Here is a 16102-nt window from a genome sequence, read left to right on the forward strand (position 1 = left end):
ACTCACTAATACTCCATAACCGAATAAACTGATTTTAGGAATCGAGAATGACAATTCCACAGTGATAAGCCAAAACATGAAACTATGTAAGAGAAAACATAACATCAGCAAAGTTGGGTCAGTTGCAAAAATAACAACGTATCCAGAGTTGGTGTTTCCCACACAGCCCCCCCCCCCCCCCCCCCCCCGTTAGAATCTACCAGAATGTACGAGTATTTATAATGCATCCATTTGCTGGCTCTAATGTAAACTGCTGGTATCTCTGATACTACCTGCACACTTGTTTGCTGAGGTGAGGGCGACTGGGGGTTAAGTAATCAGGACAACTTCTGGATTGGTTTGAAGCAGTTCACGTGGAGTCCCTGGTTTTCTTTCGGTATGAAAGGATGTCTGTTGTCAGCAAATATGCTGATTTGACATGTATCAGAGATACCATTAGTGGTTTGCTGTTGCACATTATTTGCACTGTGTGTTTACCATGTTCGAGCACTTGGAAAGGTCCTGAGTATGGTGGTTAAAATGTGTGCACACTACAGCTGTCCTAACTGTCACATGCAAGTATGTTTTAAGGTCCTAGTGGACGAAAACTTTTTCTGGTTTCCATGGTGAGATGCTGGTGAAGGGTATACCTCAGAGATATGGATCTTCACATGTTGAAGTAAAAATTGCAGCTCTGGTACAACTGACAGCTGTCATGCCAGAAAAAACACCAACAGCAGGTGTAATGTCTCCCCATAAACCATTTCCGTTGTTGATGATCCAAAGTCTTGTTTCAAAGCTCTGCAGAGCCCCAGGAAGACCAGAGGTTGGAGTGGTAGTATAACTGTTCTTTTGGCACATAACCATGACTTTTAAGATCCTATGCCAACACACTACCATACCAGTGCTTGTTGGATGATTGCTGGTTGTATGGTTGAGTTGGAACCCACACGGTTTGGATAGTTTGAAGAACAGCAACAGCTGAAATTACCGCCCTGGATCTGAAATAACATGAACTGGACAGTCGAAACGGAAAATTCACATCGTTATAAAGGTTCTTGCTGTTGTTTCCACCGAGATGTGACTGATTGGAGTAGTGGGAGGCCAACGAGTTTATCTATAAAAATCTGTAAATTTATATCGATACCCCTCTAACAGGGGAAGCAGGATCATAAGATCTATGAGTACATGGGAGAAAACGCCTGTTGTTTCTAGAAGTTCTCCCACTTGCTTAGGTATGTGTCTGCCAACTTTGCACTGTTGAATGCGACACACACTCTTGGATGGATGTGGTTATTAACCCTTTCAAGTATTGTTTTATGTATAGTTCCAGGCCCAAAAGGCCTGGGCGAGGGTCTAGACACATCATACTAAATAAGGTCTTTGGTACTTATTAACAGTATTTGTTTGAGGTAGAGGTCAGCTGAATCGCTTTACCAGTATAAGTATTCCCGTAGCTGCTTTTCAGTGCCTTGCACCGCAATGAAGTGATTGTAATTTGTCGTGGAAGAGATGGCACCAATCCCACAGAAAATCAGGAACTATATTTTCTGCTCCTCTTATGTGCCTTATGTCCGTCGTATGCTGACCAACCATCACATAGAAACGGCGTGATGTTGTAACCAAACGTGTTTGTTTGCTGTTTGTGTGGCTAAGGGCGATTCGTCGCTGATCGCTTGGCCAATTCTGAGTGTGGTTTCTTGGTTAGTTTTCTTTATGTCATCTTCGGTGCTTCCAAGAATAACAATGGCTCCTTCATTTCCAATAAGGCGCATTTGTTGAACAGTCAGGCCTGCTGCTCCTAAACTGAACGCAACGGCCGTCTGGGAACGTGTATGGACACATTCACCTCGTGACCTGATCATCAAAACGCATGTGGTGCCAGCATACTAAGTGATGCTATTTCGCTTGTGTCGTATTTGGTTCTGTCGACGGAATCAGTGACTATCTTCTTCAATCTGTTGTGTGTCCACTTGGGTATCATCAGTACCAGTAATTGGTTATGACAATAACTGACATTGTAGGCTTCGGAGCTGTTCGTTAATGTTCAGCTGTTGCTCATGTGCAATAACTGTATTCTCTACCATGCTGAAGTCGTTACTTAGTCCAACTACCGAAATTTTTGCCTTCTTTATCGATAAATGGACTTTCTCTGCTGCTGTATTATCATCACTTTTCTCACATGTCGTCCCAGCTGTTTTACTAGTAATTGTAGTTGCTTCAGCCAAATGTGACGTAGCGTTGCATCAGGCATTGCTTATTTACGGGTAAGCCAGAATTCCTACGATGTTCTATTGCCGATACGCTCCAACTGAAATATTTGTTGCACTCGTAGACCATCTGATTTACTCATTCACGTAATGTGTTCCTCAAATGGGGATCCTTATGTCGCGAGGATGGATTTAGTATAATGATCGCTAGAAACATAGTTTTGCATGAACGCTATGTCTAAGACTGCAAACCATAGTTCTGGTTCTTCCGTAGAAATGTTGGAATATGTACTTTCATTCTTAGTCTGGGAACTACACTGGTTTCGGCGAGCGAATTGTTCGTCATATTTGTGGTCAGTCTCGCAGTTTGTGGGAATAACTTAATGTTACAGCGTGTTGCAATTTGAGTTTGGATGTCACTAATATGCTTCTGCAGAACTTTTCGTAGTTGTAAAAGCAATTTTTCAATTTGAATCCCTTTGACGTCGTGATGCGATTTCAGTATTTGTTCGTTGACTGGGGTTTTTGTTTTCCATTGTTTTCTAGTGACCACCAGTTTATAGGGCTCCTCCCTCATATACACACTAATAACTGATTAAAACTCCTTAACCGCATAAAAAGATTTTATTTTCAGGAATCGAAAACGACAATTTCAGAATGGCATGTCCAACACAGAAACAACTTAAAAACAAAGAGATCACATAATATCAGCAAAGCTAGACCGGTAGGCCAAAGAACAATATATACACTTTCAATCATTATCCAAAGTCGGGATGCTTCCAACAGTAGAAAGAATTGCGCCCTGGGTTTGTAACTCGGACGATTTAAATATTGCGCGGAAATGAATGTCTTTTGTTCAAATGTTGCATCCTCTAGTCGGCAGGTAGAGCACTTACAAATTACGCCAAAATAATCTCAGTTGTTTTTTGACTTTTTCTGAATATTTAAAAGCAATATTAATACAGGTAATTACAATAATTTGATGATTTTTGCAGTACTCTTTACTGTTGTAAACGTTCCAAAGATAATATGCCGCCTGGCATTGTATTTACTGAACAAGAAACAGCCAATGGTATATCTTTCGTCAAACATTGTCGTATTTTTAGTTCTTGGGTGTTACGCCGACATTTTCTATTTTTGCATTCTCTGCAAGGATTTTCTTAGACTGTAGACAGTACTTTATGATGTTTTTTTAGTGATGTTCGTTGGTCACAAGTGAACTGTGCATGTTTGTGTTTTAGACCGTGGTTTTCAGTCATATGTTGTTGTACCAGTGCTTTTTTTAAAAAATAGTAGAATCTGTGATAAAAACAGTTGCCCTAGCTCAAATTCAAAGCCCGAATTTATATTAAGATAGTGGAGACATGTCTGTGATGTCCATCGTGAAGTCTCAACAAAAAAGTGATACGAACAACGGTGGTAAGTTGATATACCCTGCCATACTTCCTAGCTGTTAAAGGAAATCGGTGCTATCAGGTATGTCAGCTGTCAGTTTGTTTACTGTTTTTGTTTCTGTTGGAGCGTCTCGCTTTTCTATCAGAATTCCTGACATGGATGTGATTACTATGTCAAACGTACTTGAAAGTTTTCTAGAAAGTGTAATTACCATCGATCTTCCAGATTATATTTTTATTGAAGTTGATAACCACTCTGACGCATTGGACAGTTTGCTACTTCTTGACCTACCCAAAAACACTGATAAAGTTAATAGCAACATTCACAAAAGAAAACTAATTGGCATTCCGTAAAGCAAACATTTCACTATTTAATTATTTAGAAAATAGCAAGCAGAAAGGGTATCGTACACAGCTTGTGTATTGAAATTTGTTTGTGACATGGAGTTTCGTTTGGAAGATATCCAACAAAACCTGTAAAAAATGCTTAAAAATATGAGCAATAACAACTGCAAATAACTAGTTTAGGACAAAAAAGTTACTTTTTAGTTTAATATAATTGTAGCCGAACATACTGAGCCTCCATTTTGGCAATTTGAGCTTTAAAGAACTTAAAATGACATGAGTTAATAGTCATTTCTGTTTCGTGTAATTTTACGCTCGAAATTTAAGTTAGTTGTAGAATAGTGTATCTTATTCTGTTTGCTTAAAGACCCATTACAATATATAAACACGGAATATGTTTTGCCACTAGTGACAGAATATGCATACTGGTCATTATATAACGACATGTAAACACTGACAATATGCTCTTGTATACATTGACACACATACTACAATAAATGTACTGACCCAGTAAATTTTATGTTGTTCCACATAGGCCTATTTTGATCTTTTAAGTACTAGAAACAAAGCCTGGAATAAGTGGCAACAGGCAGTCTTTGCTGTACATTGCCTTCCACCTCCTCCCAGTCCCTGCAAAATACAGATGCATCTTGTTATCTTTGAGGTAATTATTTGTACGTTTTCTTTACAGCCCTTAGTGGCATAGGAAGTGTGTGCAAACCCTGCTACACAGTTGATTTTGTGGTTCTGGTATTCTTATATCTACAGATACTGGTTACGTAAGGTGAAGTCCATGAAGTGATTTTATGTAAAACCCAAAGTACAGTCGGTTTTAGGTACCGGTATTGTGCATACCTTGACCAAAATTAAAGATATAATGTATTGTGGATAATTTGAAAGTGTCATTATCCACATTTATCCAGTTAATTGGATATTGGTGCCAACAGCTAGAACGTATAGGGACAACATGCATCTTCTTCACAAATTTGATTCTTGACCGTTAGTACAATATGCATGCCATAACATGTGCAGTGGACATTGTTTCACATAAGGGATCGAGCATAGGGTTGGAATGAGCCACTTCCAACAGCTGGTTTTGGGATACAGCGCTGATGTCCTGTTCAGTGTATCATGGATGTCTGGTTGTAGCTGAGGTGATGCCTGTCTTAGTGTTGTTATAGAACTATTCGGATAGAAAAAATATGGAAAAGAAAGAATCTGTGTCATTCAATGAGTAGGCTACTTATGCCAATGAGTACTTATGTGTTAAGTTCAGTTGTTTCAACAAATATGTCAAGCAGATTTTGGAGCCCCCGCCACTGTCTATTACATATTGGTAATATCCTGTGTACAATATTGACACTATCCTTACAGACAGTCTGATATTTTAATTAAAATTTTAAATTCTATGTCTGTTAGAGTAGCCTATTGCACCTTTAACAACATGGCAGAAATTGGTTTTTCAGAATTGATGAATAATCCAACATGTTTTCAATTTCCAAAGTGGACTGAGGGGAATACAGTGTTTATAAATGCTATTCCCCATGTCTGAGGGTGAATTCTACTGTGATTTTCTTTTTCTCTGGTAACAAGGCATCAGTATCCCTGTTAGAGGCTTCACACACAGAGAAAGTCTTTACTATACTGTTTAATAATGAGTAACAGTGTGCAGATACAACAGCTTTTTCAGCATCTCTGTGACTCTTACCCGTGGGTCAAAGAAACTTGTGACCATTTGTAGTGTCCTTCCATGTGTACACCAGAATTTGTAAGCTTCAGTATTACTTACACAATAGTGAAGTGCCTCAATCGGTTAGTATATCTGAGGAACTTATAGTAAGAGAAGGGATGAGAAACATTTGTGGCTTGTCTACTAACAATGTGACGCAGATTTGACATATTGTATACCATAGGTTACATAACTATCACTGGTCTTAGTGACATGCCGTATTTCTCCAAGAGACTTACTTTTTCTGTACAGCATTAAGATTTATTCTTGTAATCAAGTTGTTGTGTCTGGACACAAGAGGTCTGATCTTCATGATCCAGTGAAACATAATTTGCATTAAATGTCTCTTTGCTGGAAAAGGGCATCCTCACTACTCTTCTCATGTGATAATGTAGTTGTGAGCCATGACAAATGCTACAGTCTAAATTTATAATGACCTTACTGTCGTCATAACATGATATTTAAGTTTGTAAACTGAGTTAAAAAAAACTGGTTGTGTTCTCAGTTTGTCATGCAACTTAGTCAACAAAAACATATTTACACCATAAATTATATTTAGTGGGCAGGCAAGCCATCCAGCGGTGAAGTTTAATGAACATTTAGCAACTTTAAAGAATTCAGACTGTAGCCTTAGTACTGCTAGTGCTGATAAAAAAACAAAGGCATAATAACATGCACGAGGTTGTCGTGGTGAGGCTACAGGTAGAAGGTATGTAATGAAAGTGTTGGCAGTTGATCACTGAATTAAGAAAAATATGAAAAGATTTTCAATTGACACAATTTGAGTGCTGTAGGACTGTCTGGCTTTTGATGGTACATACAGTGTTTGTGAATAGTGAAATAGAGTAGTACTGTTTTACAATAGCTGTATCAAAAATAATTAATTCAGATTTGTTAATCATTGAAGTTAGCTGCCTCATAGGTACATTTCATCTTCAAAATACATTTTCAGATCTGTTCTGCAGAAATGCCTCATTATCTGTATGTTGTAGACTTACTGTCAGAGTGCTATGTGAAATTAACTTCTACACTTTAATTACAGATCTTGGCTTAATTTTTCTGACATGTTTTGAAAGATTAAGTATATGGGTACCCAAAGTGGGGTAATTGAATACAACAGTTGACTAAGCTCTTAGTATTAGTCTCCACGTGAAGCCTTGTTCGTCGTATGTTATGGAATTGGTATGGATTTGCTTCATCTGTTTTTATATTACCACTAGTAGATGTTATTTTTTCTTTCAGTTATCCAGTGAAAAAGTCATTGTTATGATCTCCTGTCTGAGGATTAAATTGCTGAATCTCTCCGTATTAATCTGTCCTGTTCAAGCTGCTTCATCTCTACGTAACTCCTGCAAGCTACATCCATTTGTATCTGCTTACTATAGTCAATCCTTGGCCATCTGCTTACTATAGTCAGTCCTTGGCCCCTCTCTTCAATGTTTAGGCTCCACATGTCCTTCCATTGCCAAATTGACCATCTCTTGATGCCCCAGACTGTATCCCCTCTTTTAGTCAATGTGTGCCATAGATTTTTCTCCGCAGTTTGATGTACCTTCTCATTAGTTATCAAGTCTGCCCATCAGGTCTGAAGCATTCTTCTATAGCTACACATTTCAAAAGCATATGTTCTTTTTGTGTCTGAACTGTTTATTGTCCACATTTCGCTTCCATACAAGGCTACACTCCACACAAATAATACTTAATAGTGCTTAAATTTCCATTCAATGTTAACAAATATCTCTTATTTAAAAAAGATTTTCTCGTGTTTGCCTGCTTGCACTTGATATGCTTTCTACTTCAACAATTGCCAGTTGATTTGCTGCCTAGATAATAAAATGCATGTACTACTTTTAGTGTCCCATTTCCTAACATATAATTTCCTCAGCATCTGGGTGACGTAGTTCTCAGACCCAAGGAAGGGAAAGGTACAGCACTAGAACCATTAAACATTGTGCCATTTTGAGCTGCTTACTCACTCTCCTTTTGCAGCATTTCATACATTACAATCAGTTCTGTCAAATATTTATGAAACAGTTAAATATCAGTGATCAGTCATCAAACCTGCCGATCTATGCAGCTTCATGCTGATGTTTGAATTGTGAAGTTGAGTTTGCTTATTTATTTATTTTTATTTTGTTTTAATGCATTTTCCGGGGTATAGGCCAACTCTCAAATATTTGTGCAAAGCGGAAAACTGCAACTCTCAGTCCATGAGCATTAAAGGCTTTGGCACCATGTATTTCTTTATCTGTAATATTATGAAAACGATAGATTGCTACTCACTGTAAAGATGACAAGAGTTGTAGACAGGTATAAGGGAGAGGCAATTACACATTGAGCTTTTGGCCAATACCTTCTTCAGATAGGAAACATTCGCACAAGCAAGCACACCTCAAAAAAAAACACACACACACACGACCAGTCTCCCTGACTGCTCTGGACAGAGGTGCCTGTGTTTTTCCCATTGCTAATTATATAATAAATGTGATGAAGTCATGGTGTCAAAACTTGAGAACAGCCATTTTTAATTTAAAGAATCTGGAAATAAAATGTTTATTGTTCCATTGCTATACCAGTGTTTAATAACAATCTTAGAAGAGGGAACAAAGCTACTGAAAATTTAAAAGGATAAATTCACATTTTGAGATAGATTCATAGGTTGTATGCAACATATGTAGCTAATATTTTCTAAATGTAAAATGTGTGATACACGTTCTAAAAAATTACAAAAAACACATGCAAAATGTGTATCACTCCTCTACAAAGGAATCTGACATTTTTCATTGGTAAGATGGACCAATGCTGGGTCATATGTATATATTATATGAATAGTTGCAGAACGCAGTCAGTGTTAACAATTGTACATTAAAACCTAATAATCACAGAATTTTGATAAACACATCACACAAACAACACGGCAGTATATGTCTGCAACTCAACAATTTTATCATGTGTGTACTGTAGGTAACGTGCAAAATACTCTCAGACTTCACAAAGAATGTCACGAACCCGTTTCTGAAGAAAGCAGCTACAGATGCATTAATATTTCTAAACCATCCGTTTAATAACTTGTAGTTGGCAAATATGAATATCAATTATTCATAGAGAAAGTTTATCTCAAAGGAGACCACTTTGGGTGCTGGAGAAATGTAAGCCCACATGAGGCACTACTGAGCATACAACATACTTGGAAGATTATAGGATAAGTTGATGGAAAGTATACGTCTGTTTAGTAACATCTGTAGGTTAAGAAAAAGCCTGTTACGCTATTGACAGGATTACAATCTTTGAAATTCAGAGTGTAGCAGGGGTAAAATACAAGGAGCATAAGGTTATTTACAACCTGGACAGAAACCAGACTGTAGTATGGTAGTAAGAGTGGGATGACATGAAAGGGAAGCAGTAGTGGAGATGGGAGTAGGATAGAGTTGTAGTCTGGCTCTGACACTACTTAATCTGCCCATTGAGTGTGCGCTAAAGAAAACCAAAGAGAAATTTTGAAAGGGAATTGAAGTTCAGGAACATAAAATGATAACTTGAAGGTTTGTTAATTACACTGTAATTCAGTCAGTGACTGCAATGTGCTTGGATGATCATTTGAATGGAATGTGGATAGTGCCATGAAGAAAAGTTGAAACATAAACACCAGTAGAAGTAAAACATGGGTAACTGAGTATAGCCAAGTTAAATATGGCGATACTTGCACAATTAGATTAGGTTGTCATCATTGACACACATCATTTACTGTGACAAGTTTTTTTTTTAAGATGTCCTCTACCGGCCAAAACCAGTTATCGAAAATAAATAATATTGTGATCTAGACTGTGTTACTCAGAGTGTTGGAACATACATATCACCTTGGAGATGTCTTCAACAACATAGTGCCATCATTTAATAAGTTAGGTGAGGAAATGAGACACAGAAAGGAGTAGATGAGATTTGCTTTTAAGGTAACAAAATAGCTGATGATGCTGCAAGTTGAGAGGATATAAAAATTTTTCTGTAATAGCGACAAAAACGTTTCTGAAAAAGAGATAACATTTAATATAAATTGAAGCATTTGAAATTATTTTCTGTAAGTATCTACCCCGAGTTTAACTTTGCGTGCATATGACACATGGACAGTAAACAGTATGGACAAGAAGAGAATCGATTTTTTGAGATGGGGCATAACAGAGGAAATCAAGATAGGTTGGGGAACAAGCGAAGGGATGTTGATTGGAAACGGGGAGAAAAGAAATTTGTGGTGCAAATTGACTGAAAGAAGATATCAGTTCATAGAAAGCAGCCCAAGGTATCAAAGAATAACAAATCTGGTAATGGAGGGAATTATTATTATTATTATTATTATTATTATTATTAAAATACACTAAGAGAAGAGGAGAACGACACCAGGAGGAGAGGAAATGGCCACCGGTGATTCGGCAGCCGTCGTACAGACATACTGTACCTTGTAAGGGCTAGTAAAAATACCGACTATTTTTGAACACACTAAGGAGTTAGGGAAAACTCCTTTCTTTTAATATTATGAAGTGCCTATAGCGCTGAGACAAATTTTCACTTCATGAAAAGTTCCATAAAGGTGTCGTTTTTATTCGCCCAGTGAAAAAAACATGAAACTCTCAACGACGCAGGATACACATGTAACTCAGCTATCACAGACTAAAACAAGAAACACAGGGCAGTCTGGCCAAGCGGCAGCTGCAACCCGACCCTGTATAGCAGTTGTGAACACCTGACGTTAGCGCTCTACTGAAACGCGCAGTGGGGGGTCATATGCGGTCGAATGGCTGCGATCGGTCGTCCCGACGGGTGGTTGTGCAGCCGGTGGCGCTGCTGAATCGCCAGCGGGTAACGCTTCACGAGAAGTGCGTGCTTTTGCGAAGACCGTTCGTTCTGCCGCGCCACCAAATCACCAGTGTGAAGGAAGTCCAGCAGTCGCAGACTGTTGAAACCAGAAACAGTAAATTAGATTGGAAACAGCTATCGCATATTTTGCGGGGCTGTGCAGCAGACGACCACAAATCAAACTCATTGTGCATTTGTTTGAGTAAGGTACAACATGACTCTCAAAAAAATGTTCAGCTTGTGTAGCATATTATGGCAATTACTTTATTTGCAACTTTTGCTGAATTTTTGTTTCAGTTTGAAATGTGTTTCACCAACACAGCCATTTAAGATCAACCGACTTTGCGTCATTATGTATACAGTGCAAACCACATATGGAAGATCTGTAATTGACGAAAAGCTCTCGTGGTTCTAGCAGAGTGGTAGCGCTAAGATACTGCGACGTTACGTTTCGGCGAGTGTATACTCATCGTCTTCTGGCGAAGTGTCTAGATTTGCAAATGTCTCTACACTTCACCAGAAGATGATTATAACACTCGTCGAACGCCGCGTTGCCTTAATGCTACGAACCGGCTGGAAACACTTAAGTAGTTGGACGCTGACAGATTTCTCTTGTCCTGAATTGCGCGTTCAGGAGGGACAAACTCACTCTCCAATTTTCGAAGTGCAATTGTTGCTTAGGAAAATGATACTCAGGATAGTATTGTGCCGCCAGAAGAAAACTGTGAACTTCTTTTATAATTTCGTGAACAAAGCGCAATATTTTTCGTATTTTTGAGATGATAAGTTTGGTTCGATTTAAAGTTGTCGTAAGATTTTAAGGATGGTTAATGTCATCTGCATCAACCAGTGTGCACCCTGTTCTGGAGGGTTACTCATTACAATAAAAATATTGATAGTGCTTTTGTGGTCCTCAACCCGAAAAGTGGTTTGGTTTAACTCTTCATACTAGAATGCCCTGTCCAAGTCCTTTCATATCCAACTAACCAACTGCAACATATATCTGTATGAACCAGCGTACTGTAATCAATCGTCCGCCTGCATATACAATTTTTACCCCAAACCCTCCATCACCAAATTAACTATTTCCTCCTATCTCAGGATATGTCCTATCAACATCTCTCGTTTTTTGTCGTGTCACAGAACACTTTTATTCTCAGTTTGGTTCAACACTTCATCAATGAGTTGACTCTGTGTACCCATCCAAGATGCAGCATCATTATGTAGCACCAAAGTTCCAAAACTACATTCCCTTCTTGACTGCACACACATAATTAAGTGCTCCATACAAATACTGTCAGAAAAGATTTCGTAACAAGATTTAACCTACTACTCTTTTTCCAGAAAAGCATTTATTGCTATTGCCACTCAGGATTATTAAATCCCCTTTACTTCTATATTCGTCAGTTATTTAGTTCACAAATAGCAAAACTCATATTCTACTTTTAGTGTCTCATATCCTGGTGTAATTAGTACAGGGGCACCTGCCTTAATCCCACAACACTTAGTTACATTTCAAAGTCTAACAGGAAAAAAATTCGCATGTGGTATACTGTTTTCTCCACTGACTTACATTCCGTTTGCCGTCACCTAATGTATTAGTCCCATTTCAAAGAAAAGAACATGTTCAAGAAGCGTGGCAAAAGAGACCTTCGTGTCTTGGCGTCTTTCTTAATTTTAGTTGTGTTTTCATATCGATTAATGGTTATTTGTGAGCGATCAGGTGTCTGTAGTCATTCACACTCCGTGCAAGTGGAAAGAGTTCGGCTGTCAAACGTAATTCGTGACGAACAAGTAATTACGAAAAAAAATAGCATTGTACTTCAAACTTTCTTCTTGGTGACGACATGGCATTCGAAGCAAATATTTCTTTCTTCGTTTGTTCCTGTTATTGAAAATAAGCTACAGTTGCCTTCGTGGTTTGTCTCCAGCTTTTCCATTTAAAAACTGTTGAACACAGTCGCGCTACAGTAAAACTCCTGCCCTCGTTTCGACGGATGCTTCGCGACGACGTTTCCATTGCGTGTTATTTTAGACGAAGCACAAGGGGCTCGTCTCCCGTATCGGATGACAGTGCAGTGGAAAGGCTGAGCGCTTGGCTCCTTAGCAGCTCGTGCGGTTGTAGAAATAATTGTTCCCTGAGTTCCTAAAGTGTACCGTGTGAGGTGACCTTGTAGAATATAGGCCGAACGTGAAGGTGTTGGAATGTTGCCTTTCGTAGGCTGTTTTATAATACTGTTTTTACCTCGACCAAGGCATAGTTCGGAATCATCGTCGAAGTACACGCCCAGTGACAGAGTTTCTTCAGATTGTCATGTCAAGTTAGAAGAACGGATTGTCATCCTTTTAGCGGTCTTACTGAGCGTATTGCCGCTGTGGTATGCTGCTATGTGACAGCAGTTTGTCAGTAATCTCAATAACACGCGTATTTGAAAAGTAGTAGTTAATCGAGAAAATGATTTCGGTTTGCCTCACCGAACAGTCCCCGTATGAATAAGTAATCAGAAGAGCTTCCGGATAGACCTTGTGACAGTTACGAACAAGTTCTGTAGAGCGGCCCAGTTGTTAAAGGAATACCCTTCGTGTTTCGCAGAATCTAGTAAACGATATTATTGCGATTTTGATGTCCATCAGTTACCGTATCAGTCTAATCATATTTATACGTGTGCGATCTCTAGACAGTCCTAATCTGTAGTCAAGGAAATTTTGGAAATCTTCCTGAAACGAGGTACACAGTTTATGTACTTTTCAATGTGTGCATTCTTTGCTGGATAAAAGCATTTTGTAGAATTTTCCGTGCATTGCAGTCTTCACCTATTGGTTTCCATGTTTCTTTCACTTACCTTCTAATAAAATCTGGCCACCTGCCATTAAACCGTCTTCTCAGCCCCTTCTTATCTCTTAGATTCCAGTAAAGGACTTCTTTGGTCCATTCCTTTAGCTATTAGTCTACCCCATAGAACAAGTCTCGAAATAGGCATGAAAACGGAGCACTCCAAGACAGAAATAATGTCAGACCACGTCATACACCGAAGAGAAAATAGTACAGGTATTCAGTAAAGACTAGTCGATGGATAGGAAAACAAATAAACAGAAAAGTAAAAATGTTCACGAGTGCTTTCGGTAAACTAAATAGAGTTTTGAAAACGGCAGGTACGAACGAAGTATTGGAAACGAAACTTTTATAATCAGCGTGTGTTATCAGATTTACTTCGGAATCTATGAATGGACTTTTAATGCAGAAACCATTCAGGAAGTTGAGTTTTGCTCTGCGAGCGATGGAAAGAAATATGTTCTAAATAACTAGGAGAAGCAGGGCAACAAACAAAGGAATCAGAGAAAAAGCTGGATTAGACTTACTTGTGACTGTAATTAAAATAAAGTGGAGGTGGGCGGGACGTGTAGCGAAACGAATGTATTTTAGTTTGACACAAAAATTTCTTTGCTGCGTTCTAAGGGACGAGAAAGATAGTTAATACAACCGTATGGAAGGTAGATAAATTACGTAAAACAGGAGCAACATGAATGCCTGTAGTTAACGACCGTAATGTATGAAAAAGTGTAGAAGAGGCCACATCCCTCACTACATGTCATGAGGATGGTGATGGTGATTTTATGTTTATTTATTTTTCACAATTAGAGCCTGTTATCTGAGAACCTAAAACAGGCCATACATTTCATACTTTTGTGGATAATCATAAATAAATATTTATTCCTGGCACTTATTTCAAAAGCAAACGCTAATACTACAACTACTGCCTAGCACTACCATAAAACCCTTAACCAATTACCCAACTACTAATACTACTGTTAGTACTACAGAATCTGTTCTGTATTTGTTCATTTATTAGGGTGCGTTTATCTGTGGATGGGTGTTCCAGCAAATGGATCCGCTCACACACTACCACAGTAACAGCCATTGTCTGCCGGCTTGCTTGAGGATACGTCAGCACAGTTTCCACTACAACGAGCGACTCCACAATTCGCTGTAACGTCTGGCCCCACACTTCCGCGATCACGTGCAGTAACGCAATATAAACTCCGTAAGAACTATTTCATTCAGTGGTCCTCGATGTCTGTTATCATCTCTCCATCTGTAGAGCGTGTTGTCTATCCGGGATGGCAGCATGCTGACGTGTGGTTGAACGCCTCGTGAATTTTCCTTGTCCATTCTGGATACTGCGGCTGCAGTGTTTGGCCAAGATCGGCCAGGTTGACTCCTACCTTCATGTTATTTTGGGATCTAAGATCCTTAGTGTATGACGGCCATTACCCCGATGCGTCTTCGTAGAGCGCAAAAAATGTCCAAACAGGCCTTGAAGGCCCAACGGCAGCGGCCGTCTTCCGGGGTCATCCTCAGCCCTTAGGCGTCACCGGATGCGGATACGGAAGTCGCACAGGTCTGTTTTCGATCCAGTAATAACCCCCCCCCCCCCTTTCTGTTCCACTCGCGCATCACGCGAGGGAAAAACCGACTGTCAGAACGCCTCAGTACGAGCTCTAATTTCCCTTATCTTTGAATGGTGATGATTGCGCGATATGAAAGTTGGTTGGTAATACATCCTCGGCGAAGATCAGATTTTGTAATTTAGTGAGCAGCCCCTTCCGTTTAGCGTGTCATGTATCTGCAAGCGTGTCCCACTTCAAACTTTCTATGAGATTTGTAACGCTCTCCCGATGGCTGAATGAACCACCTTTTTGGACCTTCTCAATCTCTTGAATCAGACCCAACTAGTAAGGGTCCCATACAGACCAACAATACTCTTAAGACAGGACGAACTAACGTATTGTAAGCAATTTCATTTGTTGAAGGACTGCATCGCTTCAGAGTTCTACCAAATAAACCGCAATCTAGATTTCGCCTTACCCGTTACTTGTGTAATCAGATCGTTCCATTTGAGATCATTTCGAGTAGTCACACCCAGATACTTGACGGATGTTACCGCTTCCAAAGACATGAGATTTATTTTGTACTCGTACATTTTGGGGATTCAAAAAATGGTTCAAATGGCTCTGAGCACTATGGGACTTAACGTCTACGGTCATCAGTCCCTTAGAACTACTTAAACGTAACTAACCTAAGGACATCACACAACACCCAGTCATCACGAGGCAGAGAAAATCCCTGACCCCGCCGGGAATTGAACGCGGGAACCCGGGCGTGGGAAGCGAGAACGCTACCGCACGACCACGAGCTGCAGACTTAATGGGGATTTTCACTTTGTTATATGCAGTAGGTTACACTTACTAATATTGAGAGATAACTGCCAGTCATTACACCACGCATTTATTTTCTGCAAATCCTCATTGATTTGTTCACAACTTTCGTGTGATACTACTTTCCTGTCGACTACAGCATCATCGGCAAACAGTCTAATGCCGCTGTCAATACCATCAACAAATCGATTATGTAAATCTTAAAAAGTAGCGGATCTATTACGCTGCCCTTGGAGCACACCTGATGATACGCTTGTTACTGTTGAAGTCTCCCCATTCAGGACGACATACTGCTCTCTGTCTGTTAGAAAACTTTCTATCCAACCGCATATGTCATCGGATAGAGCGTAAGAGCGCACTTTTTGGAGTAAGCGACAGTG

The 16102-nt window shown here is 39.4% G+C and overlaps 1 protein-coding gene across 7 annotated transcripts in view; it reads left to right on the plus strand.

The window, feature by feature from the left end:
• Positions 1 to 3306: 3306 nt before the first annotated feature.
• The window catches only part of LOC124711454 (eukaryotic translation initiation factor 4E transporter), a 289788-nt gene continuing 276992 nt past the window's right edge, over positions 3307 to 16102 (plus strand). For all 7 annotated transcript variants that reach the window (XM_047241541.1, XM_047241542.1, XM_047241547.1 and 4 more), the window contains exon 1: positions 3307 to 3608. In XM_047241541.1, coding sequence (XP_047097497.1) covers positions 3554 to 3608 — 55 coding nt within the window. In that variant the 5' untranslated portion in view covers positions 3307 to 3553. The remainder of the gene's footprint in view (positions 3609 to 16102) is intronic.

This window comes from Schistocerca piceifrons, chromosome 8, assembly GCF_021461385.2.
Source record: "Schistocerca piceifrons isolate TAMUIC-IGC-003096 chromosome 8, iqSchPice1.1, whole genome shotgun sequence".
Taxonomy (NCBI): domain Eukaryota; kingdom Metazoa; phylum Arthropoda; class Insecta; order Orthoptera; family Acrididae; genus Schistocerca; species Schistocerca piceifrons.